Consider the following 20,811-nt stretch of genomic DNA (forward strand, 5'->3'; position numbering starts at 1 on the left):
AGAATGGTGGGGCTCTGCTAGGGATGGCAGTGGACCGGTCGGGGTCGGGGTCGGGGGACAAGGTCTTCACTCCCCTCCCGTCTTAAAATCCTGCCCTCCATTCTCGCACGGGTCTTAATTTGAACCTCCATCTCTGTTTCATGTCTTCCATTCCTGATCCAAACAGGACGAGGTGGGAAAGGGTCCCATTTCCCCTTTGGTCTACTGGCATCCCTAAGGAAGGATCAGGGGATAGGGGCGGGGCAAGGCAGAGATTGGAGGTGGGGAGGGAAAAAGAGTAAATCCATATGGAAAAAGAGTAAATCCATTCCTCACGGGTTTTTTGATTTTGTTAAGTTTGTCTTTTCTTTTAGTGCAACCTGAGCTGCTTTCCTTTTCTTTTTTTTGAAAAGATTTGTTTTCCTTATCTTATGCTTATCTCCTATTATGGCTGGGCTATATTAAGCCCTTTGTATTAATTGTTTTACATATGAAAAAAGATTATTCTCTAGTTATACCGTGGATGTAGGCTATACTGGCCGAACCACTTAAAGTCTTCTCCTTTGCTTCTTTGCTGTGTTCTTTTATTTTACACATTTTAACCTCCATCCCCGCCCCCCGCCCCTATTCTCGTTTCATGTCCTTCATCCACGGTCTTACGGGGCGAGGCAAGGCAGGGCGGAGCCCCGTTTTCCCAAAGTCCACTGCCATCCCCAGGGTTTGCATTATTTATGAAGTTGGAACAGGAGAATGAAAAAAGAATAGTGAGGAAAATATTTTTACGAGGCAAAATAAACGTTAGAAAAATTAAAGAAAGGAAAAATAATGGGGGTAGGCACCTGCGAGGAGTACAAGAAGAGCTCAATGAGTAGATGCCGCCTGCCTTGTCTTCTGTGTAAAGAATGGCTTCTCTTGCCTCCTCCAATTTGCTCCCTACCCATCTCCTCAGAATCCCAAACGGGTCATCTTCTTCCTCACAAAAACCCCTCAAAATTTCTCTGAAGATTGTCTGCAGAAGCATGACTTCCACCACATCTTTTGGGTTCCAGAGTATGAGGGAGACCTTCACTATTGATGTGAGGCAAGCAGAGGGTAGGCCTCTCAATGTACCATTGATCTCCCCATTCACGATTGCATCTTCAAGATTGGAGAAGGTGGAGAATGTGGCAATAAGAGTGGAATTGAGCAATGGGAGTGTCGGTTGGGGAGAAACGCCGGTCCTCACTTCGGTTACGGCCGAAGATCAGCCGTTCGCGTTGGAGAAGGCGAGGCAGGCCTGCGACTTCCTTAAGAAGGCTCAACCCAAGACGCTGTATTCGCTGCTGCATGAGATCAATCAGTTGCTTCCTGGCCATGCATTTGCTTCTGTGAGTATCTAGAGTTCTTTGTGGCATAGTCTCTCTCTCTCTCTCCTCTGGTACTTGTTTTTTGAGGGTGATCTTTGATACCCATGTCTTCAAATTATGTGTTTTTTGGTTCTATGATGATGGTTGGGTGTTTTTTAGCTAGAAGTCTATGGCTTTATGCAAATTAAGGATGACTGTAGGACACCTTTCAGTGGGCATTGGTTGGAATGGAAAATATAGTGAAATTGTGATGTGGGCATGTGTGGTACTCCAGTTTGTACGTTTCTTCTTGAGAAAAAGGAGATCTTGGTATGTGAATGATCGAGGAAAAGATGGTTTCCATGAATTTTGGATACGTTGGTTTGGTTTCTTTTTGCCAACTTGTTTCTTTGATGTTGGCAGTGTACCATGGTAGTCAGAAAAGGATGGATGTGAATTTTGAGATTAAGGTTGATAAATTTGGACATGATGTATCGGTGGATTCTGTGTTATGTGGAACATTTAAACATGATGTTTTGTTGATGTATATTGACTGTGTGTTCAGATTTAAGCTAAATATAGTGCTTCCCCACTATTAACTGTGAAAAGCTTTGGTTATGTATGCACAACACGTGCAAGCTACTTATAGTTTTTTGTAATTACGATTCATTAGCAAGATATAATAAATCTGTGGACATGATTCATTTCGTCCAACAAGAATAGCTCTTCATCGGTTTGTATACACTACCAATTCAAACCTATATAAGTAAACTATTTTTCAGAGTAACTAATTTCAATTTTGTACATAAGGCAGACGGAATGTTGATTTCGACTTTGAAACCATGCTTGTCAATTGGGCAGCAGCCAATATGATTTTGTGTATTCTGTCTTAGGTATATTTGTGTTGCTAATTCCCATGCATGCGTGCCTTTCTGGGCTTGCAACTGGACATACCAGATACATATTGTCTTTTTTATGGATTCTTATCTAATTTAAGAAATAATGAGTTCGCTGTACTTGGCTATGCGCTTGTCATTCTTCTTCTTAACGAAGTATGTATTTTCATGGTTTTCTTTTTTTCCCTGGAATCTTAAAGTAATTTATTTATGTCGCATTGAGTGTACCTTTCTCTGTGATAAGCTTATGCAATGTGTCTTATTCATCTTATAAATCCAGAAAAGATCTCAAGCTTTTCGACATAATATTCTATAGGTTAGAGCAGGAATCGAGATGGCTCTGATTGATGCAGTGGCTAATAGTGTTCGTGTTCCTCTCTGGAGATTATTTGGTGGTTTCTCAAACTCCCTTACAACTGATATAACGGTTAAGTTTCCATCTTAATGAATGAATTATTGGATTAAATTGAGAAAATAGATTTCAAATTGTTTCCTTCATTGAAGTTTCACTTAATTGTTGCCATCCTTCATCTGGACATGCAGATTCCAATTGTTTCACCTGTAGAAGCAGCCACGCTTGCTACAAAGTATTCCAAACAGGGGTTTAACACTTTGAAACTTAAGGTTGGAAAAAATTTGAATGCAGATATAGAAGTTCTGAAAGCTATACGGGTAGCACACCCAAATTGCTCATTTATCTTGGATGCAAATGAAGGCTACACTGAAAGTGAAGCTGTTGAAGTTCTTGAGAAGCTGCATGGTAGGTTGTCAAAGTAGCCTCTATGAGCCAAAATCTTATGTCTGAATGTTGCTTGTGATCGAAGCCTTAGCTTTCTTACAATTTGCAACTTAGCTGCTCTACTTGTAGATGTGATCTCAAACATGTTAGGTGGTTCATCCTCATGGATATTTTACAGACATGTTAGGTCATTTATCCTTGGCTGCTCTACTTGTAGATGTGATCTCAGACATGTTAGGTGGTTTATCCTCATGGATATTTTACAGACATGTTAGGTCGTTTATCCTTGTGGATATTTTGTGTTTATAGTTGTTAGAGATGAGATAGACTGGTCAAAAACTAGAAAAATTTCATGATGAATTTTCACATGATTCCCTATGTGTTTTTGGTTCTTATTTTTTATTAAAACTGCATAAGGCTCTATTTGCGAGCCAACCATCGGAGAGGAGCTGGGGAATCGTCGGTCTTACTCTTTGCATAGGAAAGTGCAAAAGCAGCATTTGAAGGTGTTGGTGATGCATTTTCCATCTCCATTTCATTAAACCAAGACTGTGCAGGGAGGGGTAATTTGCAACTATAACGTTGATGCCCATCAAGGTGTTCGACAGGCCTCCCATCTACCATAATAGGCACTGTTACCTACTGTATGGCAAGTTTCGTGGGACTTCCCCAAACACAATTCAGATGGTGTTGGCAAAGGAGTGGCTGTACTTCCAAGGGTGCTCTCAAGCAGGCATTGATGACGATGCAAAATCCACAATTTCCATGTTATGTTTGAAAACTGCAACTGCATCCCAGCTTCTGGCTCCCAAACAGAGCCTAAACTTTTTTAAATGCGGATTCATTGGATTATTCCAGATTATATTCTAAAAACATCAAATAGAAGTTCATAATGACTGTCAAAAGAAAGAAGAAATGAGGAAGAGCAAAAGAAACAACCTTAATCAAGCACCTATAGGAGAAATATGCTGCAGAAAGCAATTGGCATTAGCCCCAAGGGGTTTGGTGCAGTGGAAGGGGCCTTGGCCACTAGACTGGTGGTCAGGGTTTTATTCCCATAAGTTTCAAACCTCTTGCATTAGTTAGAGCAAGGGATAAAAGTCAAAGTGATAAGCCTTTGCTTATCCCTTGCTCAGTCGAAGCCGGGTGACTCCCTGGGGGCAAGGGGTGTGCCACAGGTTTACACCGTCGGGAAAGTGACCATAAGTATGGCATGCTTAGCCAGTGCGACTAGGTCTCTGATCCTGAGGGTGGTTTCCCCGTCCTTCATGGAAAAAAACAATTGGCATTCTGACCTTAATATTCATGTGGGCATAATTTGAAGGAAGCAGCATGACAATATCCCTTCTATGGCAATTCCTATAATTGCAATTTGTTTTTAAGGCAAAATATAAACTTCCTCATTGATATTCATCTTGTCATGCTTGTGTTTCAGTCTGATTATCTGATGGTCATTGCTTAACTGGTATCCATTTCAGTATTTCATTATTTATTGTCATCATCATCATCTCTTTGTTCTGCAGAAATGGGGGTTGCCCCCATTCTTTTTGAGCAGCCTGTCAACAAGGATGACTGGAAAGGTCTAGGTCATGTTAGCAAGGTTGCCAGGGAAAAGTATGGCATTTCAGTTGCAGCAGATGAAAGTTGTCGCAGTATTTTTGATGTTAAAAACATTGTACGAGGAAATCTTGCTGATGTTATCAATATAAAGATTGCCAAATTTGGAGTTATTGGAGCTCTTGAGATTATCGAGGCAGCTAAAAATGAAGGTCTTGCCATGATGATTGGTGGCATGGTTGAGACCCGACTCGCTATGGGTTTTTCTGGCCATTTAGCTGCTGGTCTTGGATGTTTCAAGTAATTTCTAATGCCTTCTAAGTTGTTGATATTTAATGGTATCAGAATGTTACTAAGAAGAAAAGATAAAGACTGCGTGAAAATTGTGTTTTGATATTTTCCTATTGCTAGAGTTTCTTGTACATTATCAATTAATCTTATTCTTCTACATGCACAATTTGTTTTTACACAGATTTGTTGATCTGGATACGCCTCTTCTTCTTGCTGAGGATCCAGTAATTGGAGGTTATGAAGGTATGCTTCTATGTGGCTTGATTTCTCTGTTATTTTTGCAATCTTTTGTTGCTAGGAATGATAGCTTAGAATTGTCTTTGCACCTACTAATAAATTCTCATTTTGTTGACAATATCAGGGATCATGGCAGTTTTCTCAATTCTGACTTGCTTGTTTTGTGTTTCAGTTGCTGGTTCTGTATATACGTTCAACAATACTAGGGGGCATGGAGGATTTCTTAATTGGGACTGCAATGAGGGAAACTGACTCTAGTTCTGGTATCCACTGTAATAATAGTTGGAAATTTTCTTATAATAATAAATGTGTATCTATACCCAACTTATGCATTGGATCTTTTTATCTGCATCCTGGGTTTTTAATGCAAATATGTGTCATGGTTGAAATAACTCAAAATGATTATCCATTGATCATGGTCATCCCCGAATTTAGAGGGGCACTGTTTTCATGGTTGTTGTGTCTCCATTCATATGCTTGTATGTGTGTGTGTGTGAGAGAGAGAGCGAGAGCGAGAGAGAGCGAGGGCCCAAGCACATTCCATTTCCAAACAATGTGATACTGGCTCCAGTCACATTCCAGTTCCAACCAATTGTGATTATACAAACTGGGGAAGCAATACTCGATGGGAACAAATTCCAATTCCATGATCACTTTGTTTTTCATGGAGCCATGTCAGTAATATCAATTATTGGAACATTGTTGTACATTTTATTGTTGTAAGCATGATCCATGGCTCTCAATTCATGTAATCCATTCAGAGGTATGATAGGCTCATTCTTGTGACACGGTGACACAGCACTTTTCTCAGCTAGGTTGCAGGCTGTATTTGATCATATATATTGTGCAATGATGCTTTTATGTCTCATCTCTCTATGCTTCATATGTCAGCCACTTCATCTATTCAAGTTTGCTGTACCAGAGTTTGTCTTTTAAATTGTTTAAACCATGCATGTGTAGAATCACCTTTCTGAAGACTAAGCCATCAGTGGGTAGTCAGGTTAGCTATTTCACGTATGTTTTGATAATCCATCTCATCTAGTGATGTTGCTAATTATAGCAAAACTGATAAACTAGTATCATTTAGGACTTGTCTGCATTACGAGCCTCAATCACACTTGCCTATGTCCCTGGAAAGGACTGAGTCAGGTGTTGGTGCCATTCATGTTATTTATCAGACTAGAACTTTGTTTGGCATTTCTTGTATAGTTTGATCATGGATCCATCTATCTAGTGGTTCATTAATCAATGGCAAGTTGATCATGTTAGGCTGGCAATATATGAGATTAGCTACTTTTAAATTTTGGTAATTGAAAAGCCAGGAAGACTCGATGTCAATTATTAGCTCGATGGTGTGCCTACTTGAAATAATTTATTAGACTAATTTACAAAGAGCCACCTTTCTCAGCTTTAAAAAACGCCCAACATTTAGCTTATACATTTAACCACCTACTTTTGTGTGGGCCTGAGGTGTAAAATGATGTTTTGGTCCTTTTAATTAAACAGCTCATGTAATCTTATGGTCTTCTGTTAAACAAATAAACAATGAGGGCACTTTTTGTCACTTTTTTGGACTAAGCAAAGGTTAACTACTTGCAGTCCATTTGTGCACTAGCTAACATACAATATTGTTGTAAAAATATGAATTATTGGTTGACGGTTGACCTAATCTCACAATGGCTTTCCTATTACACACACACACACAGAGAGAGAGAGAGAGAGAGAGAGAGAGAGAGAGAGAGAGAGAGAGCCCTTTCTGTGGATGAATCGATAAATGATGAAATGCGACTGCTGTCACATGTAAAGCATGATAGATTTCCATTCTCTTTGAGAGAGAGAGATCCCTGTCTGTGGAAGAATTGATGAATGATGAAATGCGACTGCTGTCACATGTAAAGCATGATAGATTTCCATTCTCTTTGATATTCTTGTTAATTCACAGGTCACCTTCCTTTTGTATTAGCGCATCCTATTTTGATTTCGGCAGTCTATTGTTGGTGTGTAAAACCTCCTCCGGCGAAGACGCCGGAGGGGATAAACATCAAAAAAAAAAAATTTGAAAAAGGAAACAACGGTTTCCCCAAAAGGGGAAACCACGTTCCTGAGGGGGTGAGGGTGAGGATAAACCTCACCCCCCAAAATCCGCGGAGGGTGAGGGTTATCCCCACCCTGCGTGAGGGCTATAAAAGCCCTCACGCAGCCTCCCTCCAACGAGCGACAGAAGGAGAGACACGACAGAGGGAGAGACTGAGAGAGAAAGGGAGCGACAAAGAGTGGGAGGAGGAACTTACCGGATTCCGGCGGCGGCGACGACAAGGTAAACCTCCTCCGCCTTCTTTATTTTTCCTCCTCTTCGTTTCTTTTCCATCAAAGCAAAGAGGGATGGCAGCCATGGCTGCCGGCGATGGCCGCCCCCTGCCACTGAGAGGACAGAGAGGGCCGGCTCCGGCGGCCGACCCCTCTCTGTAAAAGAAGAAGGCAGAGGGGGAAAGGGGCGATGCCCTTCCTCCCCTCTACTGGGGTTTATCAGGGATCGGCTCGGTCCAGGGGCGACTTGGACCGAACCGGGTCGGTCTGGGCCGTGCCCAGACCGACCCCAACGGTCTGGGTCACACCCAGACCGAGCCTTTATTTTAAAAAAAAAAGGGCCGATTCGGCTTGGGTGCGACCCAGACCGAATCGGGTCGGTCTGGGTCGCACTCAGACCGAACCGAGATAGAAAAAAAAAGGGGGGAAAAAAAGGGCTCTGGGTGAACCAGTTTTTAGCCGAACCGGGTTAGGTGAGTCTGTTTAGACCGAACTGGTATGAATTGAATCGGTTCAGGTTTGTTTGCATCTGGATTCTGAGTATGGATCCAGGTTGAATTGGACCTACTCTGGATCCAGATTGACTGATCAATATCGGTTTGGATCAGTCTCAAACCCATACCAGAATCGGGTCTGGATCTGGACAAGTAGTTTTGGATCCAGTCAGACTGTTCTCGATCGAGATGGGTAATGGGTCAGAACTCTGGCAGACAGGATTGGATCCAGATCAGATGGATCTGGATCGGGTAACCCTGAGGTGGTACCGAGATCCAAAATATACCAAGATATCCATTTGGATACTCGAGATCCATTTCAGTAAAAGGGGCATAACTTTGCACTTCAAACTTAGAATCGAGTGAGATTTAGTGCGTTGGACTCGTATTGTCGAAAGGAATCTACTAGTCTATTTATTTTAGTAAAATCAAGGGTACAGAAATTGGTTTTTTTTATTAAATTCGAGAAGGGGTATTTTGGTAATTTAGTTATAACATGAGAAGTTTTATGCATTAATATGAACATATTATGCAATCAGATCACATTGTTAGAGCTTCGTGAGGTTCGATTTCAGAGAGATCACAGATTCACACTTGAGGTAAGGGATGTTATAAGTAACTTTAGATGTGAACAAACCTTTTTCACGTTGCTTGTTATTGTAGTGCTATAGATATTATGTGATTAGCATGATAGTTTTGAGTGAGACCATGACATGCATAAATTCCATGCTTGACATTATGAGTTAATTTATATACATGTTTATTGTGATATGCATGTTAGTTTTGATATGTCATGCATGATAGAAAGCGATTGTGTTTGTGATTGCATATATATTTGATCATTAATGTCATGCATTGTGATGAGACTAAGTTTAGATTGGAGTCTCATTTAGTTTATTCATGTTGTATGAATGAATATTTTGAGATTAGCATGCAAGACCCCTTAAATTCCGAAAGTGCTGACCTGTGGCAAGGGCTACCTGGTTCGCGACCAGAGTGCACCCACCATGGAGAGTGAGCCACCAGTGATTTAACGATGTAGAGACACTACATCATTACGTGCTAAGTAAGAGAGGTGTGAGTTCTAATGTCATCATGAGATTAAGAATGAGATTGTTGTGATCAGTCATGACACCACTCGTGAGAGAACGAGTGAACTATGAATTTGAGAATATTGTTCAATGTGTGAACTTACTTATGACTTAGAATTTCACTCACACTAGTTTGAGACTCTGGAGGACCATGGATGGTTGTTAATCATTATGGATAGGATGTAGCATGAACCATACCGAGATTGCAAGCTTGACCTCCTAGCTAGCTACCGGTGGGGTCCCCGTGGTGGTTCACTGCAGTGCCTGGTGGTCCAGAGACCACTAGGAGTGTATGGTTTATTGTCTGGCCAACATATAGAATTGGGGTGTTCTACGGGGTTGCTACGCTCATAGATGACTATTACCGGTATAACCAACCTAGTGATAGTTGTGTGAAAGAGAGTATTTGAGAATGATAATGGGGATAATTAAAATATACAAACTTGTGTGGTGTGTCGAGAACTAAACTAAGACTAGGAGCTTAGAACCCACTACAGTTGTAAGTTAATTATTTATTTACTTATAATTATTTCTTACTGGGTTGTAGACTTACCCCCATTTTTGTTTAATTACAACTGTAGGTTATAGGCATTAGAACAGTCAGCTCGTGAGCAACTTTTTCCTTCTTCAGCAGAGCATTTGGTATAATTTCTTTTCCTTGTCAATGAAAATAATGTAATTGCTTTTCTTTTGTTATAAATGATGAACATTGTAAGAAAAAAGTTGATTATGGAAATAAAATAAAAAGTTTTTTTTGAGTCATGTTTTCTCTGTGTAAACTTTGTACTCTTTCCCTCTGGGAAGTAATACCAATTGAACTCGGACTCTTGAGGTCTCAGATTGGGGTGTTACAAAGTGGTATCAGAGTCAGGTTTACACAGAAAAAGGGTTCATCATTCATAACAAGATTCAATGACAAAATATTAGTCTCTACTCGAATAAGACACATTAGTGATTAAATTATTGCGTGATTAGGAATGACTAACAAATAAGAAAACAACGAAAGTCCCACAGGCTCAAGACTCTGCTGATTCTCCCATGGTAGGGAGAGAGAAATTCTTTGCTGCAATGACAATGGTTACCGGAGTCATCACAAGCATGACTCAAGTTGTTAGAGATTTGACACTGCAACCTCCTCCGATCTACATCATAATCGGAGATCGAGATTCTTACCATCAGAACTACCCCTACACTACCCAGGGGCGACATCCACCACCTTACGGAAGGAGGAATCATCAGTACAATTTTCAGAGAGCGAGGTCTGCACATGGGCGAATGGGGGAAAATCAAATGGCGGCTCGAGGGAGAATCGATAGAAGAGCATCTCCGAACACAAACTTTGTGCCTCGGGGAGGGTCTCGTATGGCTAGCGCACGGGGACGACACATGTCACGAGCTAGATATGCGGTTGCCATGAGTGGGGGAAACCAGAGGGTTCCACCTCCATTCCAACAGTTTCTGTCTGAAGAAACTCGGAGAGTTGTATTCCAGGCAATTGAAATAACTCGACGGGCAGTGCAAGCCAACCGAAGCGACCCAGGATTTGGGCAAGGATGAGTAATTGCGGGAAGTTCGAAAGAGGAAGGCGAGGATAAAGACCCGATTGATGATCTTGCCTCACCTACATACACTCCTGTCACACCTACCCACACATCTTCCTCACCAACTTATACTCATGCTTCGCCTCAGTACGACCTGAATGCTCCTCCTGAGACTTATCAACATCAGACTCAAGGGAGTATGAGGAACATGCCCTGCTTCAGATGGATTGAAGAATGATTATGATTAGTTAGTTTGTTTAGTAGAGTCGCATTGTTTGAATTACATTGTTTTCCTTTTTGCTTGCTAATGATGTTTCTCGTGCGTGTATGAGACTTCTTGAATGAAATAAAATGAATGATTTTATATATATATTGCGTGAGTTGTGATAAAATCTCGTAAGAATCCAATAAATCATGTGATAATTTTTCTGCAGTACAAATGGTCACTCGCAGAGGAACATCTTACCTATCAAAGGACACGGTAGCAGCTAGGCGAAAAAAGGAGCTCATTGGCAGACCATCGCGAAGGGCACCCTCATCATCCTTTACTACAGAAGGGGCACAACTTCAAGGAAGCCACGCGGCAACGCACACACCAGAAAGATATACTCCACGAGAGGGTAGAGAAGAAAGTATAGAAATTCCACCTAGATCCTCAATGAGTCAAAGTACGAGAATACCACCAGAATACACTGCCAACCACATATTGTATGAGCTCCTGCAAATGACCCGAGCCCAACAAAGTCAACCTCAGACGGTGATTTCTAGTATCACCTCATGGGCGGAGAGGTTCAAGAACATGCAGCCTCCGCTCTTCGATGGCACTCCTGACAGTGTCGTGGCAGAGAATTGGTTGATGCAAGTCGAGAAGACATTGGATGTCATCCAATGTCCATAGGATCAGAGGGTATGGATAGCTGTATTCAATCTGACTAGCGATGCAGAGCACTGGTGGAGGTCCATCAGGGACACCTTGGAGTCGGATACGTACTTGCCTTGGTCCACATTCGTGAGAAGATTTTACAGACAATTCTTTCCAAAATGTCAAAGAGTAGAAAAGGAAGAAGAATTCAGAAAATTAAAGCAGTGTGACATGATAGTCGCCCAATATACCGCTCGTTTCAACTCTGTCTCCCATTTTGCCAAGTCCTTGGTAGCAAACGAGAAAGAGAAGTGCAGGAGGTTCGAGAGGGGTTTGAGGCCTGAAATTTTGAAGTTGGTCGGGCTACAACAAATAAAGAAATACAGTCGACTTGTAGACTATGCCTCCAGGTACGAGTTTTGGGAGATACAAACAACAGAGAAGCCTCAAATGAAAGAAAAAGCCAAGACGGAAGATAAGACTCAACATAGTGGTGGCAATGTGGTAAAGTCCTCTCGGAGGAAGTTTCCTTCTAAAGGAAGATTCCAGTGAGACAACAGGAGGCAGTACGGAGGACAAACTTCTGGTCAGATTAAGGGTAAGCAAGTCAAATATGCAAACAATCAGCAAGCCAAGCGACAGAAGATCCATAAGCTGACCCAGTTGGACAACGCTTGTCGAACTTGTGGTCTCCAGAGGCACGAGGGTAAATGTGACTTGAGGAACGTCAAATGCTTTAACTGCCAGCAGATGGGTCATTATGCCAATGATTGCCCATAACCTGATCGAAGAAACAATGTCCCACCAAAGTCGAAGCCAGCAGTACCAGGCCGCACCTATGCGACTGCTCTTCAAGAAGGTCTTGCCAACTCTGAAGTGGTTGAAGGTACACTTCTTATTTTTGGTGTTCTTGCTCGAGTATTATTTGACTCAGGAGCCACACATAGTTTTACTTTTTCAGCTTTTGGAAAGCGGTTGCCAGTGGCACCTTCTTGATTGAGTGTTTCTTATTTAATAAAGACACCTATAGGAGCAACCACCATTGTGGATACTGTGTAGTAAAAATCGAATATTCTGAGTTGCCTGTGAACTTGTTTCAACTCGACTTCAAAGATCTAGATGTTGTTCTGGGTATGGATTGGTTGTCGGACCATCATGCCACTATCGATTGTAGAAGAAAGTGTGTCAGCTTTTAAATACCTCATACTTCCACTTTCACGTATCAGGTTGTTAGGAAACTACTCAAGCCGACTAACATATCTTGTTTAAAGGCCAATATATATATATTGAAAAGGGATGCATGAGATTCCTGGCTTACATGAAAACTGAAGAGAAAGAAGATCTCACAATATCAGATGTAGACATAGTTCGTGAATATGATGATATTTTTCCAGAAGATCTACCAGGTCTCCCTCCTGATCGTGAGATTGAATTTCAAATCGATCTAGTTTCGGGAACAACACCCATTTCGAAGGCTCCTTATCGGATGGGACCTGCGGAACTTAAGGAGCTCAAGGAGCAGCTGCAAGAATGATTAGAGAAAGGTTTTATTCGTCCGTCAGTATCTCCTTGGGGTGCTTCGATCCTATTTGTTAAAAAGAAAGACGGATCATTGCACATGTGTATAGACTATCGTCAATTAAATGCAGTAACCATAAAGAATAAATACTAATTGCCTAAAATTGATGATTTGTTTGATCAACTGCAAGGAACAACATGTTTCTCGAAGTTAGATTTGAGATTGGGTTATCATCAGTTGAGGATTAAGAAGGAAGATATGGCCAAGACAACATTCAGATCAAGATATGACCATTATGAATTCATGGTCATGTCTTTTGGTCTAACTAACGCACCAACTGCCTTCATGAATATGATGAATAGAGTCTTCAGACCCTATTTGGATAAGTTCGTGGTGGTATTTGTCGATGACATTCTTTACCTCGAAAGAAAAACATGAAGAGCATCTGAGGATAGTTCTGCAGACACTTAAAGAATATCAACTCTATGTCAAATTCTCTAAGTGTGCTTTTTGGTTAGAACAAGTGTTTTTTCTTGGACACATTGTTTCTAAAGACGAGATTATGGTAGACCCTGCAAAGATTGAAGCAGTCACCAATTGGTCTAGACCCAAGAATCCTACTGAGATCCGCAGCTTCTTGGGATTAGTTGGGTACTACCGATGATTCGTAAAAGGATTTTCCTTGTTAGCGGCTCCTATGATCAAGCTCACAAAGAAAGACGTAAAGTTCGAGTGAAATGATAAATGTGAGCAGAGTTTTTAGGAGATAAAGAAGTGTTTGACCACTGCCCCAGTGTTGGTCTTACCTTCTAGATCTGGAGGTTCCACTATTTATAGCGATGTCTCCCACAAAGGATTGAGTTGTGTTCTGATGCAACACAGAAAAGTGATAGCTTATGCATCTCGTCAGCTCAAAAGTCATGAAGTCAACTATCCGACACATGATTTGGAGCTAGCAGCAGTGGTATTCGCTCTTAAGATATTGATGCATTATCTCTATGGCGAGTAATTTGAGGTATTTACCGATCATCAAAGCCTTAAGTATTTATTTTCGCAGAGAGATTTGAACTTGAGGCAAAAGAGATGGTTGAAATTTATGAAAGATTATGATTTCAAGCTAAAATATCATCCCGGAAAGGCGAATGTAGTGACTGATGCTCTTAGCAGAAAGGCAGGAGCACTATCTAGATTCGCAGATTAAGAGTTATTCTCCTCGGTGGCTCATCAAAAGGTAGAAGCTCAATGCTTACCAGGTTGGTTGTTGTTCGTGCAAACCCACATGAGATTAGAATTATGGGAGCAAATTAAGAAAAAGCAACCCTTAGACGCAGAATTAACCCATATAAGAAAGAAGATTTCAGAAAAGGAAGAATCAAAATTCAAAGTTGATGATCAAGGACTTTTTAGATTCCGTCGCAGAGTGTGCATTCCCAAGGATGATCAACTTACAAATCAAGTATTGGAAGAGGCACATCATTCTAGATATGCTATCCATCCTGACAGCACCAAAATGTATCGAGATCTGAAAGATACTTTTTGGTGGAGTGGTATGAAGCGAGACATTGCTGAATTTATTAGCAAGTGTTTAATATGTCAGCAGGTGAAAATTGAGCACCAACGACCAGGTGGCCTTTTGCAACCACTTCCCATACCTGAGTGGAAATGGAGGAATATCGCGATGGACTTTGTTTCAGGGATTTCAAAGATGAAAAATGGGATGAATTCAGTATGGGTGATTGTCGACAGGCTAACTAAGTCAGCTCACTTTTTGGAACCCAATCTTGTGACCAATTGACTTAATTGTTTATCAGAGAAATTGTGAGACTCCATGGAGTACCTGATTCAATTGTTTCAGATAGAGATTCAAAGTTCACATCACAATTTTGGCAAAGTTTTCAAGAAGCAATAGAGATATAATAAAAAATGAGTACAACTTTTCACCCTCAGTCAGATAGGCAGTCAGAGCGAATCATTCACACCTTAGAAGACATGCTTCGGGCATGTAGTTTGAAATATGGTGACTCGTGGAATGATATTCTACCATTAATGGAGTTTGCCTACAACAACAACTTTCAAGCTAGTATAGGCATGACTCCATTTGAGGCATTGTACCCTTTGAGATACTCGCGAGAGTTGGTCAGAAAACATATCATTTAGTCTTACCACCTTCCTAATCTCGAATTCACAACGTGTTCCATATTTTCATATTGCGAAAGTATGTGTCAGATCCCTCCCACATATTGGATACAGTCGAGACTGTATTGAATATACAAGATGACTTAAATATGAGAGAAAAGCTCATAGAGATTCTGGATATGAAAGTACAAAAGCTAAGAAACAAAGAGTTATCCTTGGTATTGGTTAGATGAAGTCATCACAACAATAAGGAGGCTACTTAGGAGCGCGAATCTGACATTTGTGAGCAGTTCTCACATTTGTTTTCAGGTAAGATTCTGGATGAATCTTCTTTTAAGGGGGGTAGAATTATAAAAACCTCCTCTAACCAATAAATTGAAAATTGAAAATTGAAAACATAAAAAAAAAAATTGAAAAAGGAAACAACGGTTTCCACAAAAGGGGAAACCGCGTTCTTGAGGGGGTAGGATAAACTTTACCCCCCAAAATCCGCAGAGGGTGAGGGTTATTCCCACCCTGCGTGAGGGTTATAAAAGCCCTCATGCAGCCTCCCTCCACTGCATCTCAACGAGCGACAGAGGGAGAGATTGAGAGAGAAAGGGAGCGACAGGGAGTGGGAGGAGGAACTTACCAGATTCCGGTGGCGGTGACAAGGTAAACCTCCTCTGCCTTCATTTTTCCTCTTCTTTGTTTCTTTTCCGTCAAAGCAAAGAGGGCCGATAGCCATGGCTGCCAGCGAGTTTCTGAAAAAAAAAACCCGGATGTACACACACACACACACAAAGAGAGAGAGAGAGAGAGAGAGAGAGAGAGAGAGAGAGAGAGAGAGAGAGAGAGAGAGAGAGAGAGAGAGAGAGAGAGAAGGTGGCTTGCCGGCCGACCGACGTCGATGGCCGCCCCCTGCCACTGAGAGGACAGAGAGGGCTGACTCCGGCGGCCGACCCCTCTCTGTAAAAGAGGAAGGCAGAGGGGGAAAGGGGTGATGCCCTTCCTCCCCTCTGTTGGGGTTTATCAGGGATCGACTCGGTCCATTGGTGACTTGGACCGAACCGGGTCGGTCTGGGCACGACCCAGACCAAACTCGATGGTCTGGGTCGCGCCCATACCGAGCCTTTATTTAAAAAAAAAGGGCTGATTCGGCTTGGGTGCGACCCAGACCGAATCGGGTCGGTCTGGGTCACACTCAGACCGAACCAAGATAGAAAAAAAAGGGGGGGGGGGAAGGGTTCTGGGTGAACCAGTTTTTAGCCGAACCGGGTTAGGTGAGTCTGTTCAGACCAAACCGGTATGAATTGAACCAGTTCAGGTTCGTTTGGATTTGGATTTTGAGTATGGATCCAGGTTAAACTGGACCTACTCTGGATCCAGATTGACTGGTCAATATCGGTTTGGATCAGTCTCAAACCCATACCAGAATCGGGTCTGGATCTGGACAAGTAGTTTTGGATCCAGTCAGACTGTTCTCGAGTGAGGTTTGGTGCGTTGGACTTGTATTGTCGAAAGGAATCTACTAGTCTATTTATTTTAGTAAAATGAGAGGTACATAAATCTGGGTTTTTTTTATTAAATTCGACAAGGGGTATTTTGGTAATTTAGTTATAACATGAGAAGTTTTATGCATTAATATGAACATATTATGCAATCAGATCACATTGTTAGAGCTTCGTGAGGTTCGATTTCGGAGTGATCACAGATTCACACTTGAGGTAAGGGATGTTATAAGTAACTTTAGATGTGAATAAACCTTTTTCATGTTGCTTGTTATCGTAGTGCTATAGATATTATGTGATTAGAATGATAGTTTTGAGTCAGACCATGACATGCATAAATTTCATGCTTGACATTATGAGTTAATTTATATACATGTTTATTGTGATATGCATGTTAGTTTTGATATGTCATGCATGATAGAAAGCGATTGTGTTTGTGATTACATGTATATTTGATCATTAATGTCATGCATTGTGATGAGACTAAGTTTAGATTAGAGTCTCATTTAGTTCATTCATTTTGTATGAATGAATATTTTGAGATCAGCATGCAGGACCCCTTAAATTCTGAAAGTGGTGACCTGTGGCAAGGGCTACCTGGTTCGTGACCAGAGTGCAGCCACCATGCAGAGTGGGCCGCCAGTGATTTAACGATGTAGAGACACTACATCATTGCATGCTAAGTGAGAGAGGTGTGAGTCCTAATGTCATCATGAGATTAAGAATGAGATTGTTGTGATCAGTCATGGCACCACTCGTGAGAGAACGAGTGAACTATGAATTTGATAATATTGTTCAATGTGTGAACTTAGTTATGATTTAGGATTTCACTCACACTGGTTTGAGACTCTAGACGACCATGGATGGTTGATAACCATCATGGATAGGATGTAGCATGAACCATATCGAGATTGAAAGCTTGACCTCCCAGCTAGCTACCGGTGGGGTCCCTATGGTGGTTCACTGCAGTGCCTGGTGGTCCGGGGACCACTAGGAGTGTATGGTTTATTGTCTGGTCAACATGTAGAATTGAGGTATTCTACGGGGTTGCTATGCCTATAAATGACTATTACCGGTATAGCCAACCTACTGATAGTTGTGTGAAAGAGAGTATTTGAGAATGATAATGTGGGTAATTAAAATATACAAACTTGTGTGGTGTGTCGAGAACTAAACTAAGACTAGGAGCTTAGAGCCCACTACAGTTGTAAGGTAATTGTTTATTTACTTATAATTTTTTCTTACTGGGTTGTAGACTAACCCTCATTTTTGTTTAATTACAACTGTAGGTTACAAGCATTAGAACAGTCAGCTCGTGAGCAACTTTTTCCTTCTTCAGCAGAGCATTTGGTATAATTTTTTTTCCTTGTTATTGAAAATAATGTAATTACTTTTCTTTTTTTATGAATGATGAACATTGTAAGGAAAAAGTTGATTATGAAAATAAAATAAAAAGGTTTTTTTGAGCCACATTTTCTCTGTGTAAACTTTGTAATCTTTCTCTCTGGAAAGTAATACCAATCAAATTCAGACTCTTGAGGTCCCAGATCGAGGTGTTACATGGTGACCCTAGCAATGCCCTTGTTTAGATGGGAGATGACTTGGGAACCTTAGATTATAAAGGAGATATCTTGATCATAGCTACATTGGTGGAGTTGCAATTTCATAACCGATGGGGTGCATACTTGAATCGCACAAGTGTCTTGATGCAGGACGGAAGCAAGTTTTTTTTTTTTCCTTCTCCTGAAAACCCCACCAACCATACTCCATTGAACCTTAATACTTTGTTAAAGCCTCTTGGATCCATTCAACCCAAACTATTTTCGAAACTAACCCATGTCCAAAGCTCATCTTTTCCATTTGACCCAGGTCCAATTCTAAACAAACTTAACTAAAATGAACCCTAAATTGGTCCTACCCCTAAATCCATTACATTTTTAGTCTCAATTGTGGAATACTTGGATCTGATTAATATTAATGGTATCCAAAAACATTTTCAAGTGGATTTTTCTAGCTTAACCCAAATATCATGTGTGGATCCATTTGAGAACTTTTTATATCCACCAAGAAACAATAGGATTTGCATACTTCTCCCATTGGGGTGTGAAGTGAATCTTGCCACAATTGGCCTCATTTGATCTACTTGTAGCAAATCCATATCTTTGAGGAGTTGTATCAATTTAATGGTTTCCATAGATTGAAAGAATCTGGAAGAAGTGAAAGTGAGCTAATCTCGAGGGTGAGCCTTCTCCAACCCGAGGGGAATGATGTAGGATGGAAACAAGATATGTTTGAGTTCTGCATATGTTTGGATCAATTTGATTTTTTTTAATTAGACTTAATTAAATATTCGGTATTGGATTGAATTTTGTATTATAGTTAAGTTTTGGATTTATCTCAGATTCGTATTAGAATTAGGGTTTGTAGCTTTTAAAAAATTGATGAATAATTTCTGTATTATTTTCATTTAATTTCTTTGATTTTCCTTAGATCATGCATTAAGGTAGAATAGATCGTAGCTTGGTAGGTTGTAATGTAGATTTCTGCAAATCCAGCAATGCATTTGCATCAGGTCTCCCTCTCAAAATGGGTGAAGTAGCCTCAAAGGCAGGGGCGCAAGAATATGCATCGGATTGTACAAGATCTGAGACCAAATCCAAAATGCAAACAGTAGATCTGAATTTGAATTAGATCCGATGAAGTAAGGTTGAACTTGGATCCAAAATATGTAGTAATACAGGATCTGGTAAAGAAAAGTTTAAAAACAAGATATTTGCATGTAAAAGGTGCAATAGGATCGGATCTTGTTTTGAATTCGAATACATCCTATCTAAAACACCAATCCGGTCTGAAGAAAATCTATAATGGTTCAAACACAAGAAAAATAAATGAAATAACATAGGAAGAAAGGCATGCTTTTATTTTTATTTTTATTTTTTTATATAGGCAAGCTGGGGTTCGGCAGTCCCCTACCAGTTCATTAATAATTTTTTTGATGATACAACAATTACATATCCGCATCATTCTGATATCAATCAGGTGGTTTATCTTCCCAAGATACATGATTGTCCAGCAACCTAGCTTACCAAGGCCTTCTATATGATTGTGACTATTGATGAGTCTGGTCAAGATGTTTCCATCAAAATCAGCTTATTTGACCAATCGAACCTAAAATTCTAATGGCTAAAAGAAAAGCATGATTCGATACATAATGTGTCAAACAAGAGAAAAAGAAGAAGCCAAAATGATATTCAATAAGCTCATGCAAGTCAATTGATAGCCACAACTCTTCATAAATCCAGCTTGATACAAGTTAATTGCTGACAAAAAATCAAGGATATTAATGAAGTTATCTAACCAGCCCTACTGAAAAAAATAGCATGAAAAATTAATTAATTAAAAAACTACTCAAAACTAAGAAATGCTTTGTTCAATAAATCACACGATTAAAACTACACAAAAAATGACCCAGAAAGGATTTGGGTCGATGGTGGTCCTTTGAGAAAGTCGGACAGATCAGGTGTCTTCATTCAATGATCATGCACATGCAGAATGGCAGGAGCTGTTTTTTAGGGCTAGGCCAAGGGAACAGCAGACTCCCAAATCATCAGCCCCACATTGGTAGGCCCCTGGTAGCAGTGGCGTAGCTAGGATTCATGTGAGGGGGCGGGGGGGCAAACAGGGGTGTAGCAAAAAACAAAAAATTTGTTTGATCCCCGAAAAAATTTCCACAAGTCTTGTAATATCCCCTGCATAATGGACACTAAATGGCGTGTCTCTGTGACCCAGTGACCCTATGGCGGAACATAATTTCCTTAAATCCACATGTCTTTCTGAATATAGGCATGAAAAATTCCAACCCGAGTGTTATGTGGGTCAATCACAACCCGACCTGAGTAACATGGTGGGTGGGTTTGGGTTATAATTTTTGCTGGATATTGGACCCTACCTGGCTGACCCAAGTCACTATATATATATATATATATATATAAGTAGATACTAATTATCTTCTATATTATGTGTTTTGCTTTAGGATTCCATTTTCTCAACATAACCCGACCCAAACCTGAACCAGGTCCTTGTTATTTGGTTGGTTTTGGGTTTTACCCTGATAGGCCAGGTATCCAACGTTGAAATTCAAGTAGTGTCGTTGCCCCAAATTACTGGATGGGGTTGGTGAACTGACAGAATGATGCGTTGGTGCATAGTTGAACAAATTGAGATCAGGTGCAATGTGATTGCACATTTCAATGTGCTGCTCCACCTGATCACCCACCATTTGCTGAGCTGACTGGCTGTATCCCAAAGATGGTGGGTGATCAGGTGCAGCAGCACACCAAAGTATGC

The 20,811-nt window shown here is 40.7% G+C and overlaps 1 protein-coding gene across 1 annotated transcript; it reads left to right on the forward strand.

Annotated features, from left to right (window-relative positions):
- The first annotated feature begins 806 nt into the window (after positions 1-806).
- Positions 807-5,472, forward strand: CYP77A5P (cytochrome P450, family 77, subfamily A, polypeptide 5). The gene is made up of 6 exons (XM_090020268.1): positions 807-1,346; positions 2,517-2,627; positions 2,744-2,960; positions 4,463-4,796; positions 4,969-5,030; positions 5,197-5,472. The coding sequence occupies exons 1-6, from the start codon at positions 882-884 to the stop codon at positions 5,274-5,276; spliced, it is 1,269 nt and encodes a 422-aa protein (XP_089876394.1). The 5' UTR covers positions 807-881; the 3' UTR covers positions 5,277-5,472.
- Positions 5,473-20,811: the final 15,339 nt, after the last annotated feature.

The sequence above is a fragment of the Nuphar pumila genome, chromosome 10 (assembly GCF_984573655.1).
Source record: "Nuphar pumila chromosome 10, dmNupPumi1.hap1.1, whole genome shotgun sequence".
Lineage (NCBI taxonomy): Eukaryota > Viridiplantae > Streptophyta > Magnoliopsida > Nymphaeales > Nymphaeaceae > Nuphar > Nuphar pumila.

Excerpts from the sequence above, each read along its gene's own strand:
- CYP77A5P (XM_090020268.1), top strand. The coding sequence starts at position 882 with ATGGCTTCTCTTGCCTCCTCCAATTTGCTCCCTACCCATCTCCTCAGA. Across the intron at positions 4,797-4,968 it reads GCTGGTCTTGGATGTTTCAA|ATTTGTTGATCTGGATACGC; the intron begins GTAATTTCTAAT and ends GTTTTTACACAG. Across the intron at positions 5,031-5,196 it reads AGTAATTGGAGGTTATGAAG|TTGCTGGTTCTGTATATACG; the intron begins GTATGCTTCTAT and ends TTTGTGTTTCAG.